General features: G+C 41.4%; 1 protein-coding gene across 1 annotated transcript; it reads left to right on the plus strand.

The window, feature by feature from the left end:
* The first annotated feature begins 477 nt into the window (after positions 1 to 477).
* On the plus strand, positions 478 to 15,834 carry adra1bb (adrenoceptor alpha 1Bb). The gene is made up of 2 exons (XM_017474645.3): positions 478 to 1,617; positions 14,111 to 15,834. Exons 1-2 carry the CDS (start codon positions 687 to 689, stop codon positions 14,641 to 14,643), a joined length of 1,464 nt encoding a protein of 487 aa, XP_017330134.1. The 5' UTR covers positions 478 to 686; the 3' UTR covers positions 14,644 to 15,834.
* The last annotated feature ends 914 nt before the right edge of the window (positions 15,835 to 16,748 follow it).

Consider the following 16,748-nt stretch of genomic DNA (forward strand, 5'->3'; position numbering starts at 1 on the left):
TTTAAATAAATAAATAAATAAATAAATAAATACTATTATCAAATTATTTCTGCTTTTACTTGTTTTAAAAAATATATTCCCAATAATTAACATTAAAGAAATGTTCATTAAATTAAATAAGCAGCAGCATAAAAATTTTATATTTTTATTTGAGCTTTTTCATATATAAAACACAAAACATATTAAAGTATACTGTATATGTGCATTATTATTATTATTAGTAGTAGTAGTAGTAGTAGTAGTAGTAGTATTGATGGGGATATTGTTAGCTTGTATACAGAAATAGTCCAACTTCATAGATAGATAGATAGATAGACAGATAGATGAAGGAAGGAAGGAAGGAGAGAAGGGTATAACTCTGAGTTAAAGTAAATCTGAAAAGCGCACAGAAGTTGGGAGAAGGTGGAAACGCCAAGTGTTCAGATTTCCTTCATCTACGGTTCGCTCTCCAGCACACACCTCACTGCTAAGATGCTCATGGAACCGGAAAGCGCTTCACTTCCCCCATAGTATAAAAAAAAATCAGTGTAGAGGGAAAAGGAAATGGGGGAGTGACGCGGTGCGCATCAGGGATCTGGAATCGCACGGGTTCACGGGTCCGAGTGAACTCAGACACACAGATTATTTTCACTCCTGCAGTTTTACTCTTTTACAGCGTGAAGGAGGGAGGATCATGTCTTGCAAGCATGACTCCCGAAAATGACTCGTGCGCGCTCTTTAACGGCACCGGGTGTAACGGGACCGGATCGAACCACCCGCCCGTGCGCCTCTCTCGCGCGCTGCCTTTGGGACTGGTCCTGGGAGCGTTTATCGTCTTCGCGGCTGTCGGCAACGCGCTGGTCGTGGCCTCAGTGCTGCGCGACAGACGCCTGCGCGCGCCGACACACTGGCTGATCGCGAACCTGGCGGCGGCGGACCTGCTGCTGAGCGCCGCCGTGCTGCCGGTGTCGGCGGCGCACGAGATCCTCGACCGCTGGGCTTTCGGGAGCGTCTTCTGCGACGTGTGGGCCGCGCTGGACGTGCTGTGCTGCACGGCGTCCATCCTGAGCCTGTGCGTCATCTCGGTGGACCGCTACGTCGGCGTGAGCCGCCCGCTGGCCTACACGAGCATCGTGACGCACCGCCGCGCGGTGCTCGCCGCGCTCTCGGTGTGGCTCGTCTCCGTGCTCATCTCCGTCGGACCGCTGCTGGGATGGAAGCAGGCGCGCTCGCCGGACGACACCGCGTGCGACATCACCGAGGAGCCCTACTACGCGCTCTTCTCCTCGCTCGTGTCCTTCTACATCCCGCTGGCCGTCATCCTCGCCATGTACTGCCGCGTCTACATTGTGGCTAAACGCACGAGTCGCAGTTTGGAGCTGGGCGTCCGGAAGGAGAGAATAAACTCCACGGAAGTCACGCTGAGGATCCATCAGGGCTCCAGGACGCGCGAGGAACCGGCGCAGGAGCAGCATCACCACAACCACCACCACCACCACCATCAGCAGCATCAGCGGAGCTCGCTCACGGTCACGGTGTTGAAATTCTCTCGGGAAAAAAAAGCAGCCAAAACGGTTGGAGTGCTGGTCGGAGCGTTCACCGCGTGCTGGCTGCCCTTCTTCATCACCTTACCCATCGGTATGTAATTGGCAATAATAATAATAATAATAATAATAATAATAATAATAATAATAATAATAATAATAGGCATGGTAAGTTTATTTACATTGCATAATTAATACACAAAGTGCTTTACATACTGTAACTAAAAACACTTGGGGATATATCTGAGATCAAATCTAAATGTTGCCTCACCATGCCTGGTTCTCATGCTATTGGAACCGAGACGCATTTTGGTTCTAACTTATTATTATTATTATTATTATGATTATGATAATGATGATGACGATGATTATTATTATTATTATTATTATGATTATTATTATTATTATACAATTTTCCGGTTCTTCACAGGTTCTTATACAGGTTCTTAGCTTCCAAATATGATTTTACGTGGAACTCCGTTTGATAAGGAAACACTGCTAAGGGTTCTTTAAGGGCCTTTAAGGGTTCTCCCAGAGTTAAACCCACAAATCCTAGATTCAACTCTTTTTAGTGTGTACAATGTGTATACAGTTGTGTGTACAGTGTGTGTGTGTGTGTGTATATATATATATATATATATATATATATATATATATATATATATATATATATATATATATATGTATGTGTGTGTGTGTGTGTGTGTGTGTGTGTGTGCATATGTATATGTATATATATGTACACACATATATATATATAAAAACAAATCCCTAGAGCAGAGCCGCAGTGTATTTTAGTAAAATATTTCTATATTTGGAGTGTGTGTGTGTGTGTGTGTGTGTGTGCAAAAATCTTCATCAAGGGTTCTAGGTATTGTTAAGGGTTCTTATCTTCCTTATAAGTTAAACGCTTTCTGATAAGGAACAGGTTCCCAGGTCGTGGTCCTGGAGAAAACACCTTGTTTTGCGCATTTGAGTGTTTTTCAACGAGGAGGAAACGAGGTGATTCATGGAATCAGCGGTGTTATAGCAGGAAAATGTGTAAGATACGGGTTCTTCAGGATCAGGGTTGGGGACCTGTATGAAATAGCAACACCCAGTTGTGAAGTTCTACTTTTAATAGTTTCCCAAAGGGACAATTAAAAATAAAGAGTTTAATTACACTCTTGGGAAAAAGAGATTAAATCTCTTCCGGTTCTTCCGTTTGTCCATGTGGGGACGGCGTAGGACGTTAGGACCCTGAAAAAACTCGCATGATTAATGATTAGCATGTGATCTTCAACAGCTTGCAGTGGAGTTGACTTTTTCAGATTCCTGATATTTTCACTACCACTTGGTAGTGGTGGTTAACACTTTCCTACATTACCCACAATGCCCTTCGACTACTTGTTGATAGCAGTGGAATTTATCCCTCATTTCATCTCTATCTAAAAGAGAGCAATGCAGCGGCACTTTACGGCAGTCCGTAAGGATTTTGTGGAGTTTTTTTGTGATCGTTGCGGCTAAAAACGCTTTGATTTTACAAAATTTTGCGACAAAATTTGGGGCGATTTTTGTGCTTTTCTTTTCCCGCGGAAAACTCCTTGAATTGTCGCAATCGCACGAAATTGTTCGCGCGCTCTTTCGCACTGATGTTTGTTGGTAAATGAGACCCTTTAACTGTACTCATGTTCAAATGCGTGTTGTGATGGCGTCTCATGGCGCAAATCTGCGGAAAATCCGAATATTGCGGCTTTCGTTTGATTTTGCGTTCGTTTCTGCGATCGAAACCATTGGGAAATCCTGGAGGGACTGTTTAGTGCTTTAGTCTCTACCCTCTGCTCAAACAGAACAGCTTCCAAAGCTTCCAGAACTTTCACAGTAACGCCACCATCAACACCGACACGCTCGGAGATCGCCGTCTCGTAGATCACTGACTGGCCTCAGAGCCGAGTCTCTGCCGTTAACTCGCTATCGCATAGCTGCATTGCATTCTGGGACATTGAGTCCAGCATTCGCACCAACACGGTCTCAAGCAAACAAAACAGTTCTTTCATTTTTCGATACGTTGACGGAAAATGAATTTCGAGTCAGAAAAGGAGCTCTTTCTCTTTTTTTTGTTCCAATTTTTACTACGCTAGCAATAACAATGCCCTCCTGTGATGTTAGCGTGACGGACAGTTTCTAACTTCTGTAACAGACTCCAGAATCTCTAAACACACTGTAAATATCCCAATATAAACGTGTATAATGTGTTTCAGGACGGACTTTTTCCTTTAACTGTCCAGAACTTTTGAAGAACACTTTGAAGCGTGGGTTTTTCCAAAAGTGGGTAGATTGGAGTTAAATGGTGGAGCGGGCATCACACCGAACTCTCTCTCTCTCTCTCTCTCTCTCTCTCTCTCTTTCTCTCTCTTAACTTTTACGATGCTTTTTCTGGAACTCGAGGTTTAGGTCGCTATTAAACTGCGATTCCGTGTCTGTTCGATCATCTGCAGCTGGTTCCAGTGTAGAAGCTTCATGTTAAAACGATCCTTTCTAAATTTTGTGGATAACCAGCATGTGTTTTGACTCTTTTAAGTGTCTGGACACACACTGAGCACAATCATGGACTGCATTACTCCGTTCGTGGGGTTTCTCTTTTGAAAATTGCATTTTTTTTTTCTTTCTTTCTTTCTTTCTTTTTTTTTTTTGGTCCTGGTCTGTGCTCGATCTACGCTGGAAATCCGGTTCCAGGTCACGCAGAGCGTAATAGACAATTCATGGCATCGACCTTCTGCTGTGGTCGTGAGGAAGGCCACGGAGGAAGACTTAAAGAGAGCAGGAGAGGGCTTTTATTTTCCCCTCCGCTTCCTTTTCTCCCTGCAGGGTCACTGCTCTGCGTGCTCTGCTGATCCAGCTGTGCTCCGAGGAGAGCCAGTGTGTGAGAATGGAGATGTTTAGGATCGCGTGGTTATTATAAACGCATTAACATCACAGTCATTCCTCTGCAGGCCGAGGTCACGGCCCCGAGGGCACGGTGCAGCTGGATTGGCTCTTAATTAGACAAGCTTTCTCAGAGTAACGAGCAGACCTCTGAACCGGGTCCTGGGATTTCCTGAGTCGTAGCATGCTGCTTTATCTTTCTGTAGATTAAGGGCGGGACGATAAGATAAATTCGTGGCGCGATAGTCGCGCAACAAAACTGCTCGCTCAAAAGTTCCTGTTTTCCAGCTCAGCAGCAGCAGAGGAACGGCAGCGCTTCGGTTTTTCAGTTATGGAAATGAGAACATCGTTAAAAAAAAAGATTTCCTCAAATATGAGACGCTTAAGCTGATAACTCCTCTTGGACGGCTAATGCTAAAGTCACGTTCATGGCTACGTACATACATGTAGGAGCTCCATGTATTTTAAATCTATTATTATCGTGGTTGTTAGTAGCAACAGAATATCTTAATAAGATCGATTACATAAGGAATAAAACCCTCTGTGTCACGCTCTTCTAGGAAACTAATCAGGGAAGCAGTGGTGTAATGAATCGGCGTTACTGTTATTGAGTATTTTTCCATAATAGCACGTCTGAAAGTACGGCACGATACTTTTTCTCCATTTATAGATACTTTTGATGTCGTGGAGCATCTTACTAATTAAGTTTTGCTTACATTATAGCTGTTTTTTTGTCTTAGCTGCTTGTCAATTTCCAGAGAAACCGCAACTGCTAAAGCTACAGCTTTCCTCTGACTGTTACAAAGCGCTGACGCTGGAGACTCCTTCCTTAAAAGGTTAAACAAACACAATTAAACCGTACAAATCCATGTGTACGTCGTCGCTATAGAAACGATAACCTGTCGTTGTAGAAATTCAATAAACACCTACTGGCCAATCAGATTCGAGCTGCGGTACAACATGGATGAAGTCCTGAGCGTTTATTATCGTTAAACGGTCAAGCCCGACCTCTGGGTTCACACCTGTCCAAACAATCCAGGTTTTGATTCAACCAGACTGAATCCTGCATAAATACCCCCCCCCCCCCCCCCCCCCCCACCTTAAAGCTCTGTCTGCTTTATTTTGAAAGAAAAAAAAACAGCAAAAAAAACAAAAAAACAACACACAAAGGTTTTATGGCTGAATTTTTCAGAGTGACCCTTAAAGGAAGCAAACAAGAGAAAGATATACAGTCTGTACCATAACATCCTGTTTTCCATATTGAGTCGCGGCCAACGTGGCTCGGACCTATTGTCTTTTTGGACAGCGTGTAGAGTTAGTGGGTCGTATTTCATACGCCTGAGATAGTAAGAACGTGAAAACTTGCAGAAATCAGCCCTGTGTGTACGTTCCCTTACAGTACGGCATGCCAATCTTCCTTCTGCTCCATCTTACAGTCATGCTGTTCTCAAAATGGTTTCATGCACACACAACTACATTCACACACACAAAAAAAAAATATTATAATAATAATCGCAACACGCAATGCTGCTTGTATTGCACAACATCAGGGCTCAGAAGCATCTGAAGTTCATTATTCTTACACAACACAGCGCTAAGCATGATTAACTTCTGAATTACTAGCTGGAAAATAATAGACACTTGTGATATCATCCTTAAACAAAGGACCCGTAAGGAATGAATCTTAAGTTGGTGCTAGGGGTGGGGCAATATGGCAAAAATATCAAATCACGATACTCAATAGTAATATAATTACTACGATACGCGATATCTCATGACTTACATATGTTCGCTTAAAAAAAATACCGTTGTATTAAAATTTTTGCTGTATGGTAAAAATCCATCCAGCTAACAGCTCTTTAAAGACTGAACTAGCATGTCCGGTTCTGCTCTGACCCAGAAGTCGATTCTGGAAGGAAGTTGAGGGTTGAGTGCAGGGCCAGCCGTTATATAACACCTCTGGAGCTGTTCAAGGTGAGGGGTCATTACTCAGCAAGAGCAACTCTCAACTGTCAACCTTTTAACCTTTTAAGTAGCACCGAAAGAGTAAAAGAGACAGCTCACGCATGAGCAATCGAACGGTATCGTAAACGATCGGTAAACCTGGGAGGTAAGACTGTATGATCTCAGTAGTGTAGTAAAGTAGCATCATGCTACGCTGTAGCATAATTGTTCCTGATTGGACGTTAACGCCGGTCGATTTTTGTGCCAAAAATGTACATTTAATTCCTTTATGCGATTCACATATTCCGATTCAGTTAATTCAAATCTGGACATCTTTATCCAGGACAGGTTTTTTTTAATAGCGTCTAGACGACTGCGTTTAAACACAAACACTTTAAACCTGACGACAACAACAACGTAAAATAAATAAAATATAGGAAATGCTGACTCAAAAAGCAAAGAGTGTTTTTTTTTTTTTTTTTTTTTTTAATTATTATTATTACTGAAGATAAAAGTGAGTATAGGAGTCGAGTATGTTGCCAGAATATTGCTGCATGTGTAGTCCTAGTTGTAATGATCACATTAAACGCTGCTTTAATGGAACAATACGGCTTTTACACTGATTATCCAGCAGCGCCTAGAATAGCACTTGATCCAGCACACTGTATTATGTTACATTTTATTGATTTATTTTTTTTTATATCTCGTTCCAACAGTTACTTTAACTGTTTAATGGAGCCACGAGACACTAAACCGAGGTCATGAAATCGTAACGTGGTCAGGATTTTATTGCGCTTCGAAACGATTTGTCGAATTAATAACATAGCGCTATATCTTAATAATATAATTTAAAAAAAAAAAAAAACAACACTTCGCTCTTGAAGATACAAGTGAGTTCAAATAAGTTGTGTCTTCTGTGATGTCCTGTGTGGAGAAAAAAAAAAAACTTTGTCTGGACTTTAAAGCTACAAAAATTGTAATTATTAATAAATGCGCACCTATTATGGTTTCAAAGCTCTCCTATAATAGATTTACACGCATCCGAGGTCAAAAAAACACTTTAACGTGCTCGTAATTTAAACTGCGGCATTACCTTTACCCCCCAGTGTCACAAACGACTCGTTAAATGATTCGTTCGAAAGGATTTGTTCTAAACTCCTCCTTTCAGCGAGCGTACTCTGCTCTGATTGGTCAGATATCCCAGTCTGTTGTGATTGGTCTACCGCTGTCAGCGAGCAGCCGATGAAGACCAGAGGCGGGGCTATGTAGGTTAGTACAGGAAGTAAAGTCTGGAATCACTAATGACTCGATTCAGCTGTTCAGAATCGATTTTGGGAGTCGATAACTCCGTTTATCCTGCGCTTTGATTTTTTGAAACTTTGCAGACTTTTTTACGTTCACAAACAGCTCTATATATAACACACTACATGAAAGGTTATATTTTTAAAAAACCATAATAGGATCACTTTAATGATGTCATTTTTGTGCATTTAATATTGGCCTCGAATGAAAAGGCGTAGTTGTTTGGAGTATATTTACAGACAAAGCATCAGTTTCACCTGGGGGTTACGCTGTCACACTGTCAGACGGTGGCGCTGGACTTAATAATGCTCCTCGCTCGAGCCGGTATCAAGCAAGGAAAGTTCGCTTAAGTTCGACTCAGACTCATACGAAACTGCGCTACACATGATTACTACAAAACACACTTCTGTTTTCGGTGAAACTCCGCCCCTTTGCGTGTAAATTCCGAATATCGCTTACGTTTATAGTTCCATCTGAGGTCTGAATATAGGTCTGCTTTGTATTTTGGTTTAGTGGGAACTGGGTTTAGTTATGTCACGAAGCCAGTTTTCTTCTTCTAAATTACAGCTGTGTGAGAAGAGCGATGCTCCGTGTCAGTGTTTCTGAGATAACAGAGCTTAAAAAAACAACAACCACAAAACAACATAAATATGCAACAAAGTCTAGCGACTTAGCACACTGAGTCACACTGAAGTTTATTTGACCTCTGAGCCAAATCCCACGCTTTCTCTCAAGCCTGTGAATGTCGTGGGGCCTCGTGCATTTTAAAAGCCCCTTTTCTTAGAAACCGGGCTTCACGTCCTACGTCCATCCAAATATTTACCAAGGAGATCCAATGAAGGAATAAAAGACAGAGAGAGAATGAAAAGAAAAGAAAAAAAAAAAAAAAAAACCCAGCATGACTCTCTTTCCAGAGCTCTCGGTTCTCCGATCAAATTCCTATCACAACAGCTCCGTGTCAAACGAAAGGTTCCGCGTTTATCGCCGCGCTCGTTCTAATACGTTAGCGTTCCTATAGCAACAGGGACTCTAATAAACGAACTCGACAAATGTCGTTTATACGCTCGAGTTTTCTCTAAGGAGGTGCTTCGCTAGTGTTGATTGAAGGAGTCTCCGGTTTCAGAGTTTACGCTTGTTTGCGGACCAAGCTGTGTGTGGGGGTTTTTTTTGTCTTATTGACTTCGAGAGACGGAGAAGAAGAAAAAAGAGAGTTTATAGCCGCTATGACGCGAGCGAGAACAGGAAGTAACTTCCGCAGACGTTCCACAACGTTAAATGTAACTACAAATGGATAAAAATCATGACGCATACGTTAATCCATTTTCGATGCGGTGTGAGAGGAGTAACGCGCTCCAGGGCGCGCCGTCATAGTCAAATCATCAACTTCAGGACGCTAACAGACGGTAACTCCGCCTCGTCACGCCACCCAGTTGTTGATTTATTTCCTCAAAGCAGCGCGTCCTGGAATGGTGTATTTTATTGTGATGTTTTCTGGAACGTTTCGTGGAAGCTCCAGCGTCGGCGCGTGTGGAACGTTCGGAGGTAAAGCTCTCGCTCGTTTTCCGACGTCTTCGGGACGGAGGAGTTGACGGGTTTCGCAGTAACAGACCGTAATGATTAAACGGAAATACAGTGAGGGAAAAAAGTATTTGATCTCCTGCTGATTTTGTACGTTTGCCCACTGACAAAGAAATGATCAGTCTATAATTTTAATGGTAGATTTATTTGAACAGTGAGAGACAGAATAACAACAAGAAAATCCAGAAAAACGCATGTCAGAAATGTTATAAATTGATTTGCATGTTAATGAGGGAAATAAGTATTTGACCCCTCTGCAAAACATGACTTAGTACTTGGTGGCAAAACCCTTGTTGGCAATCACAGAGGTCAGACGTTTCTTGTAGTTGGCCACCAGGTTTGCACACATCTCAGGAGGGGTTTTGTCCCACTCCTCTTTGCAGATCTTCTCCAAGTCATTAAGGTTTCGAGGCTGACGTTTGGCAACTCGAACCTTCAGCTCCCTCCACAGATTTTGTATGGGATTAAGGTCTGGAGACTGGCTAGGCCACTCCAGGACCTTAATGTGCTTCTTCTTGAGCCACTCCTTTGTTGCCTTGGCCGTGTGTTCTGGGTCATCGTCATGCTGGAATACCCATCCACGAACCATTTTCAATGCCCTGGCTGAGGGTAGGAGGTTCTCACCCAAGATTTGACGGTACATGGCCCCGTCCATTGTCCCTTTGATGCGGTGAAGTTGTCCTGTCCCCTTAGCAGAAAAACACCCCCAAAGCATAATGTTTCCACCTCCATGTTTGACGGTGGGGATGGTGTTCTTGGGGTCATAGGCAGCATTCCTCCTCCTCCAAACACGGCGAGTTGAGTTGATGCCAAAGAGCTCCATTTTGGTCTCATCTGACCACAACACTTTCACCCAGTTGTCCTCTGAATCATTCAGATGTTCATTGGCAAACTTCAGTCGGGCATGTATATGTGCTTTCTTGAGCAGCGGACCTTGTCGGTGCTGCAGGATTTCAGTCCTTCACGGCGTAGTGTGTTACCGATTGTTTTCTTGGTGACTATGGTCCCAGCTGCCTTGAGATCATTGACAAGATCCTGCCGTGTAGTTCTGGGCTGATTCCTCACTGTTCTCATGATCACTGCAACTCCACGAGGTGAGATCTTGCATGGAGCCCCAGGCCGAGGGAGATCGACAGTTCTTTTGTGTTTCTTCCATTTGCGAATAATCGCACCAACTGTTGTCCCCTTCTCACCAAGCTGCTTGGCAATGGTCTTGTAGCCCATTCCAGACTTGTGTAGGTCTACAGTCTTGTCCCTGACATCCTTGGAGAGCTCTTTGGTCTTGGCCATGGTGGAGAGTTTGGAATCTGATTGATTGATTGCTTCTGTGGACAGGTGTCTTTTATACAGGCAACAAGCTGAGATTAGGAGCACTCCCTTTAACAGTGTGCTCCTAATCTCAGCTCGTTACCTGTATAAAAGACACCTGGGAGCCAGAAATCTTTCTGATTGAGAGGGGGTCAAATACTTATTTCCCTCATTGAAATGCAAATCAATTTATAACATTTTTGTCATGCGTTTCTCTGGATTTTCTTGTTGTTATTCTGTCTCTCACTGTTCAAATAAATCTACCATTAAAATTATAGACTGATCATTTCTTTATCAGTGGGCAAACGTACAAAATCAGCAGGGGATCAAATACTTTTTTCCCTACTGTATGCTACAGATTGCTCAGACTTTTCAACAGAGCCACTTTATAAACTGAATGTGTGATTATGAACGGTGATTATGTGTGTGCGTGTGTGTGTGTGTATGTGTGTCGATGCTGTGTTGTAAATGAATTACAGCCAACTCAAAACATGCACTTAGAGTTATTGTGTTTACACGCCCTTGCATGTGACATGTGCTTTAGGCTTTATATCGTATATTTTGTAAAGACACATGAACCTTTTTCATCTTTTTTTTATAACGTTTATTATGAAATGAAGGACTGAAGTGTGGACTCGCATGCAGAGGAAATTTGGGTAATTAAAAAAAAAGAACACAGAAAGGAGGAGTTTCCTGACACACAGACCTTACATTTCAATCTCTCTCTCTCTCTCTCTCTCTCTCACATACACACACACACACACACACACACACACACACACACACACTCACAGTGCTTTAATTCTAAACGAATTAACAGTATAATTTAATTTTATAAAAAATACCACTTGATAATTCTCAAATAATATATACTTAACATGGTATATTTATCACAAACTTCTTATAAAAAAAAAAAAAAAAGAATTTTATGAGAACCTCGCGTCTCTTGAGGCTTTAAATGCATTAAATGCAGTTGTGGTTTTATATTTTGCAGATACACACACGTTAGTTTATACTGTGTGTGTGTGTGTGTTGAACAGAAATAGCATCATCACGGATTGCTTCACTTATTTTCTAGCTACTTGGATTTAAAAGTTATGGTTATATTATTTACGATTATATCAACAACGAGGAACGAAAACACAATTTCAGCTAAATCTGATGATTGTGACTGCAGCCTGTCCTAGTTTATACTCAATTTCTACATTGATCAGTGACGCCATCTCCTGGATACGACGTGAAATGCATCAATAAAGACATGGCACTTAAACAATGTGTACTGTACACCTACTGTACTGTATATACAGGGCAGGTATAATAATACAGCAGGTATAATAATACAGCAGGTATATTAACCCCTGTGGAAAAAGGAAAAATCATGGATCGTTTTTAACATAAAGAGATCAAGTTTTAACCCTTTCATGCATACTGTACATTAATTATTATTATTATTATTATTATTATTATTATTATTATTATTATTATTATTATTATTATTATTCTCTTTGATTTATTTAAAATTATATGATGTAGAAATTTTGGTTCTGTCTAAATATCACTTATATTAAAAAGTAAATAAATTGTCTGAGTAATAAAAAAAGAAAGGATAAAACAATATGCCTGAAATCATAATAATAATTTTAAAAATCCATTGTCCAATTTTATATATATATATATATATATATATATATATATATATATATATATATATATATATATATATAAAATAATTTTTATATATATATATATCTATCGTTAAAGACATTTGTATTATTATTTTTTAATGCATCTAAATACACAGTTTAGGACCCAAAACACTCATTCATAAACAAATAAACAAACAAAAACAAATACGGGGGGAAAAGCTAGATTTTAATAATCTAAGGCGATCGTTTGAGTCGAGCACTAAAACAGTTTTTCTTTAATTTTTCAGTTTTATTTCTCTCTAAATAGAAACTAAAGGAAGTTGAGAATGACGAATAGTCTAGGGACCTTCTGAAGTTTAGGCTCGTTTACAATAATCATCTCAAGTGATTTGGAGGTGATTTACATCTTATAGTTTCTTTAAAAAAAAAAAAAATAAATCCTTAAATTGACTGTCCATAAGTGTGGACACTGTGCATGAAGGGGTTAATTCTCAGTCGGTACTTTTACACGGACGACGATAATCCGATATGAACCCGATTAAGATGATACTCTGATTAAGAAACCAGCATGTGAACAGAGATTATTGATGATCTTAATCCGATTAAAGTCATACTGGAAGTAAACACAGATGGAATTAAGACGTGTGGAGTATTCCTGTTTTAGTCGCGTTACAGACACGTACACGCCTTAATCACACTATTAACGTCGTGTGAGAGTTTTCACTGCATCGTGAGACAGGACACGTTCACACACGGCAGCGCTCGACCGTTTGACGCCGAACGAGAGAGCGCGGCTGCGTCCCAAACCGCGTACTTACCTGCTATAGGCCTATAGCAGGTGAAATACATGTATCTAGTAGGTGAAATACATGTATCTCGGCTACTATATATACAGTAAGTACGCGGTTTGGGACGCAGCCCACGGGTTCAATCAGTCGTCTATTTGCACGTATAACACGACTAATAATTAACCGCACTCGAAGCTTTCGTAAAACAAAAATAAAACACCCGAAACTGTCTACGGTCCCATAACGAAGACCAACTGTGTGTCGACACGTGAAATTCTGGAGGGACGTCAGATGGCGTGGCGCGGGGACGTAATCACGTGACGTTAATCCATCTATGTTCTACAACACGCAAAACAGGAACATGACAGGAGTATTCTAAAAGCCACTCATGTAAACACCTTAATCAGAATATTACACGTCTCATTCAGAATAAGGTCGATAATTAGATCACCGCCGTCCGTGTAAACGTCGTCAGTGATCACAGTTTAATTAGAGCCAATGTGTGCATTACATGTTTAAGTAATTAACACGACCTTGATCGTGGTGGGAATGTAAAGGATTTTCTCTCATAAACAAATTTTAAAGAGTAACCTGGGAACTACACACAGTCACCAGCTTTATATGTCCCGTAAATAATCTCAAATTTGTCCCATTTATATTCCAAAATGTTTCCCAGGACTTCTGAATAAACCGTTACGTAAGAGGTCTGGGACGTCACTAAATAAACTATTGGTATTAGATCAATCACGTCAGATTAGACAATTATTTGTTTTGGGTTTTTTTTTTGTTGTTATTTGGTTTTCCAGCATTTTGTCACCGGAGTGGAATTGCTGGAACGGTTGAAGATTAGTCATCGGCACCTAGCTTGTAGAAAGGAGCTTGTAGAATGGAGAAGGTACACCATTCTAGGCGTTAGTATAGAAAACAAGAACCATGTGTTTTACCAAGACTATAGTTAGTCCTGATTGGTTAGTGTTCCTTTGATCTGTTTCTTCCTCATACAGCCTTACAGTGCTATCCTTTGTCTCAAGGATACGACGCAGAACCCATCCTTAACCGTCCGAGGAACCTTTGAGGAACCCTCTTTTTAAAATCCGATTGTGTTCTTCTCTTCCAGTCTCCTTCAACACTGATCTGCGTCCTCCAGAAACCGTCTTCAAATTCGTCTTCTGGCTCGGTTACTTCAACAGCTGCGTGAACCCCGTCATCTACCCGTGTTACAGCCGTGAGTTCCGCCGGGCGTTCGCCCGGATCCTGCGCTGCCGGACGCGTCGGTCGGTGTGGAGGACGTTTCCTCCTCACGGCACCTCGTCCTGCCAGGCCAGGAAAGACTCCCGGGACTCCATGGAGAACTTCGGCAGCTACGTGTACGGCAGCCAGAGGACACTGTCCTTCTCCAGCCCGTGTCCCAGTCCTGGTTTCCACAGCAAGGGTCAGTTTCCGTTCTCGGAGCACGGACACGCTCACCCTCACCCTCGGAGCAGGAACAACTCGGTTTTGGTCGAGAGTGTTACAGATCGGTCTCTGGAGCCTGTCAGGGAGGATACGCTGCAGGACAACGGACAAATAAATCCGATAAACGCCGAGACGTTCTCTGACGGTCAGACGAGTCAAGTGGCGAAGGACGTTGTTCTCAAACCTAGCGACTAATAAACTGCCATCTCAGTGTTTACGTATCACTAGTTTAAAGAAACGAAGATCGGACATAAATAAATGAGACGCACACAATTTCCCATTTCCCCCGAATGTTGTCATTATCCAAGATATGTTTTCTGTCTGAGGTTTGCTTCTTTACTTTTAACGCGAGGCTAATATAGCTAGCGGAGGCTTTTATAGCCACCAGTTTAACTGTGTTCCTTTAATACATTCTCTGCTTCATTAATAACACTACTAACGTGATCTTTTCCTTGCTGATTCTCTCCGATTATACACACTCAGTGGGCCTCGTTTATTATTAACCTGTTAGTAATGTTGCATAGAAATGTTTTTGTGGCCAAACTGATGGAAAATTTCCTGCCAGGTTTACAAAAACATCTGATTCCCTTCATACACACGTACATACGTCGACCAGCGCCGATCAGCATGTTCCTGGCGCTTACTTTGTTGTGCCACGCCCACGAAACACCATAAAAGGCAAAGAGAGCAGAAAACCGACAAAAATGGTGACTAAAAAGTGAAAGAGCGCGTCCTGGATGAATTGCGCTCTGAATTTATGTTTTTTTTGTTTTTTTTATCAACATGTTTTTGGTCTTTCGTGGCATTAATATGAAAGGAAAATTCGCGTTTTTCCAAAACGTTCATTAAATCGGTGTGTCGTTGAAATAACGACGCGATTTTAAACGTGATCCTCACCGACTCGTTTCCAGCGATACGATCACGATCGCGGTTCGTGCTTGTGAGCCTCTTTAGGGAAATTTACACCAAGGCAGATTTTCATTAACGTCATATTTCTTCTTCAAACGCTCCCGAGAACCATCTGCGAATAAATTTGTCCGTATTCGTTTTTTGATCGAACGAGACCCGTGACGTTTCGACATCGTTTGCTTGCTTTGATCCTGCGCCGATTCTCAGAACCGCTTTCAAACCCCAAGCCTCGGTTCCCACAATCAACAAGGAAGAACACTGTAAAACACCTGACTGAGCCATGATCATCGCATTTATTCCGACAGAAGAAGAAAACACCTGTGAAGCTGAGGATCTTTATCCTGACACGGCTGTATGAGAAACCCTGAAGGTCTAAAATCACACACACACACACACACACACACACACACAGTTCTACAATTGTGAAGAAAGGTGGAGAAATCTGGCAGATTGTTTGGAATAAATGATATAGAGCGATGCTCGTGTGTTTGTCTGGCACACATTTAATTCATAAAAATAACGATAATAAATAATTAGAAGAATAATAACTTATATTTATATACCACTTTTCATTTCGAGTCAAAATCTCAACGTGGTTTACATGAAAGATGAAAAAATTAAACAAGTAAACAATCTGTATAAGCATAGAATGAATAAAAACAGGTAAGTAAAAGATAAACGTTTTAGGTGGACAATTACGGGGAAAAAAATTTAAGCATCTTATTGATTTTTTTTTTTTTTTTTTTTTTAGAATATTCATTGATTGACGTAATTTTTGAATCACATATCATTGTCCTGAATTCGATGAATTTTCATGAACGTGTGTCTTGGCTACAGTTATAAAGAAAAAGGGGATTTAAAAAATATAATAATTTAGTACTCCAAAACAAGATCGATTTTAGCCGAGAGCTTTTCTCATACACTCGCTTCTCAGCCAAAACCCACGTACGTTCACTAAAACCTGAGATTCGGACATTTCGGTACAGCTCGGACGCTGACGTTTGGCCCGAAATGAAATGAAAATGACGAGATCGTCCGGGGGAAATGATGTAACGGGTGACGTATTACAGCTAAATGATTCAACAGACCCTCGGCCGGTCCGTACCGGAGTTCACAGAGTGTGCTCGCGATCGTCGCAGCCAAAAATGTTTGAATTTGCTGCGTTTTTTTTTTTTTTTTTTCAAAAAATTGTGATACAAATTTCCAGAAAAAAAGAATCTGAAGAAACTCTGCAGTAATTTTAAAAAATAAAACGCACGCTCCTCCGAATATCGCGGAGTTTGCGTTCATTTCTGCGATCGTGAGATGGACCGATCGGGGAAAAACGATATCATAAGCGCTTTTATGTGTCGGATTACTGATCGGAAGGTCCGGAGTTCACGTCGCAGCAC

Source organism: Ictalurus punctatus, chromosome 8 (genome assembly GCF_001660625.3).
Source record: "Ictalurus punctatus breed USDA103 chromosome 8, Coco_2.0, whole genome shotgun sequence".
Classification (NCBI taxonomy): domain Eukaryota; kingdom Metazoa; phylum Chordata; class Actinopteri; order Siluriformes; family Ictaluridae; genus Ictalurus; species Ictalurus punctatus.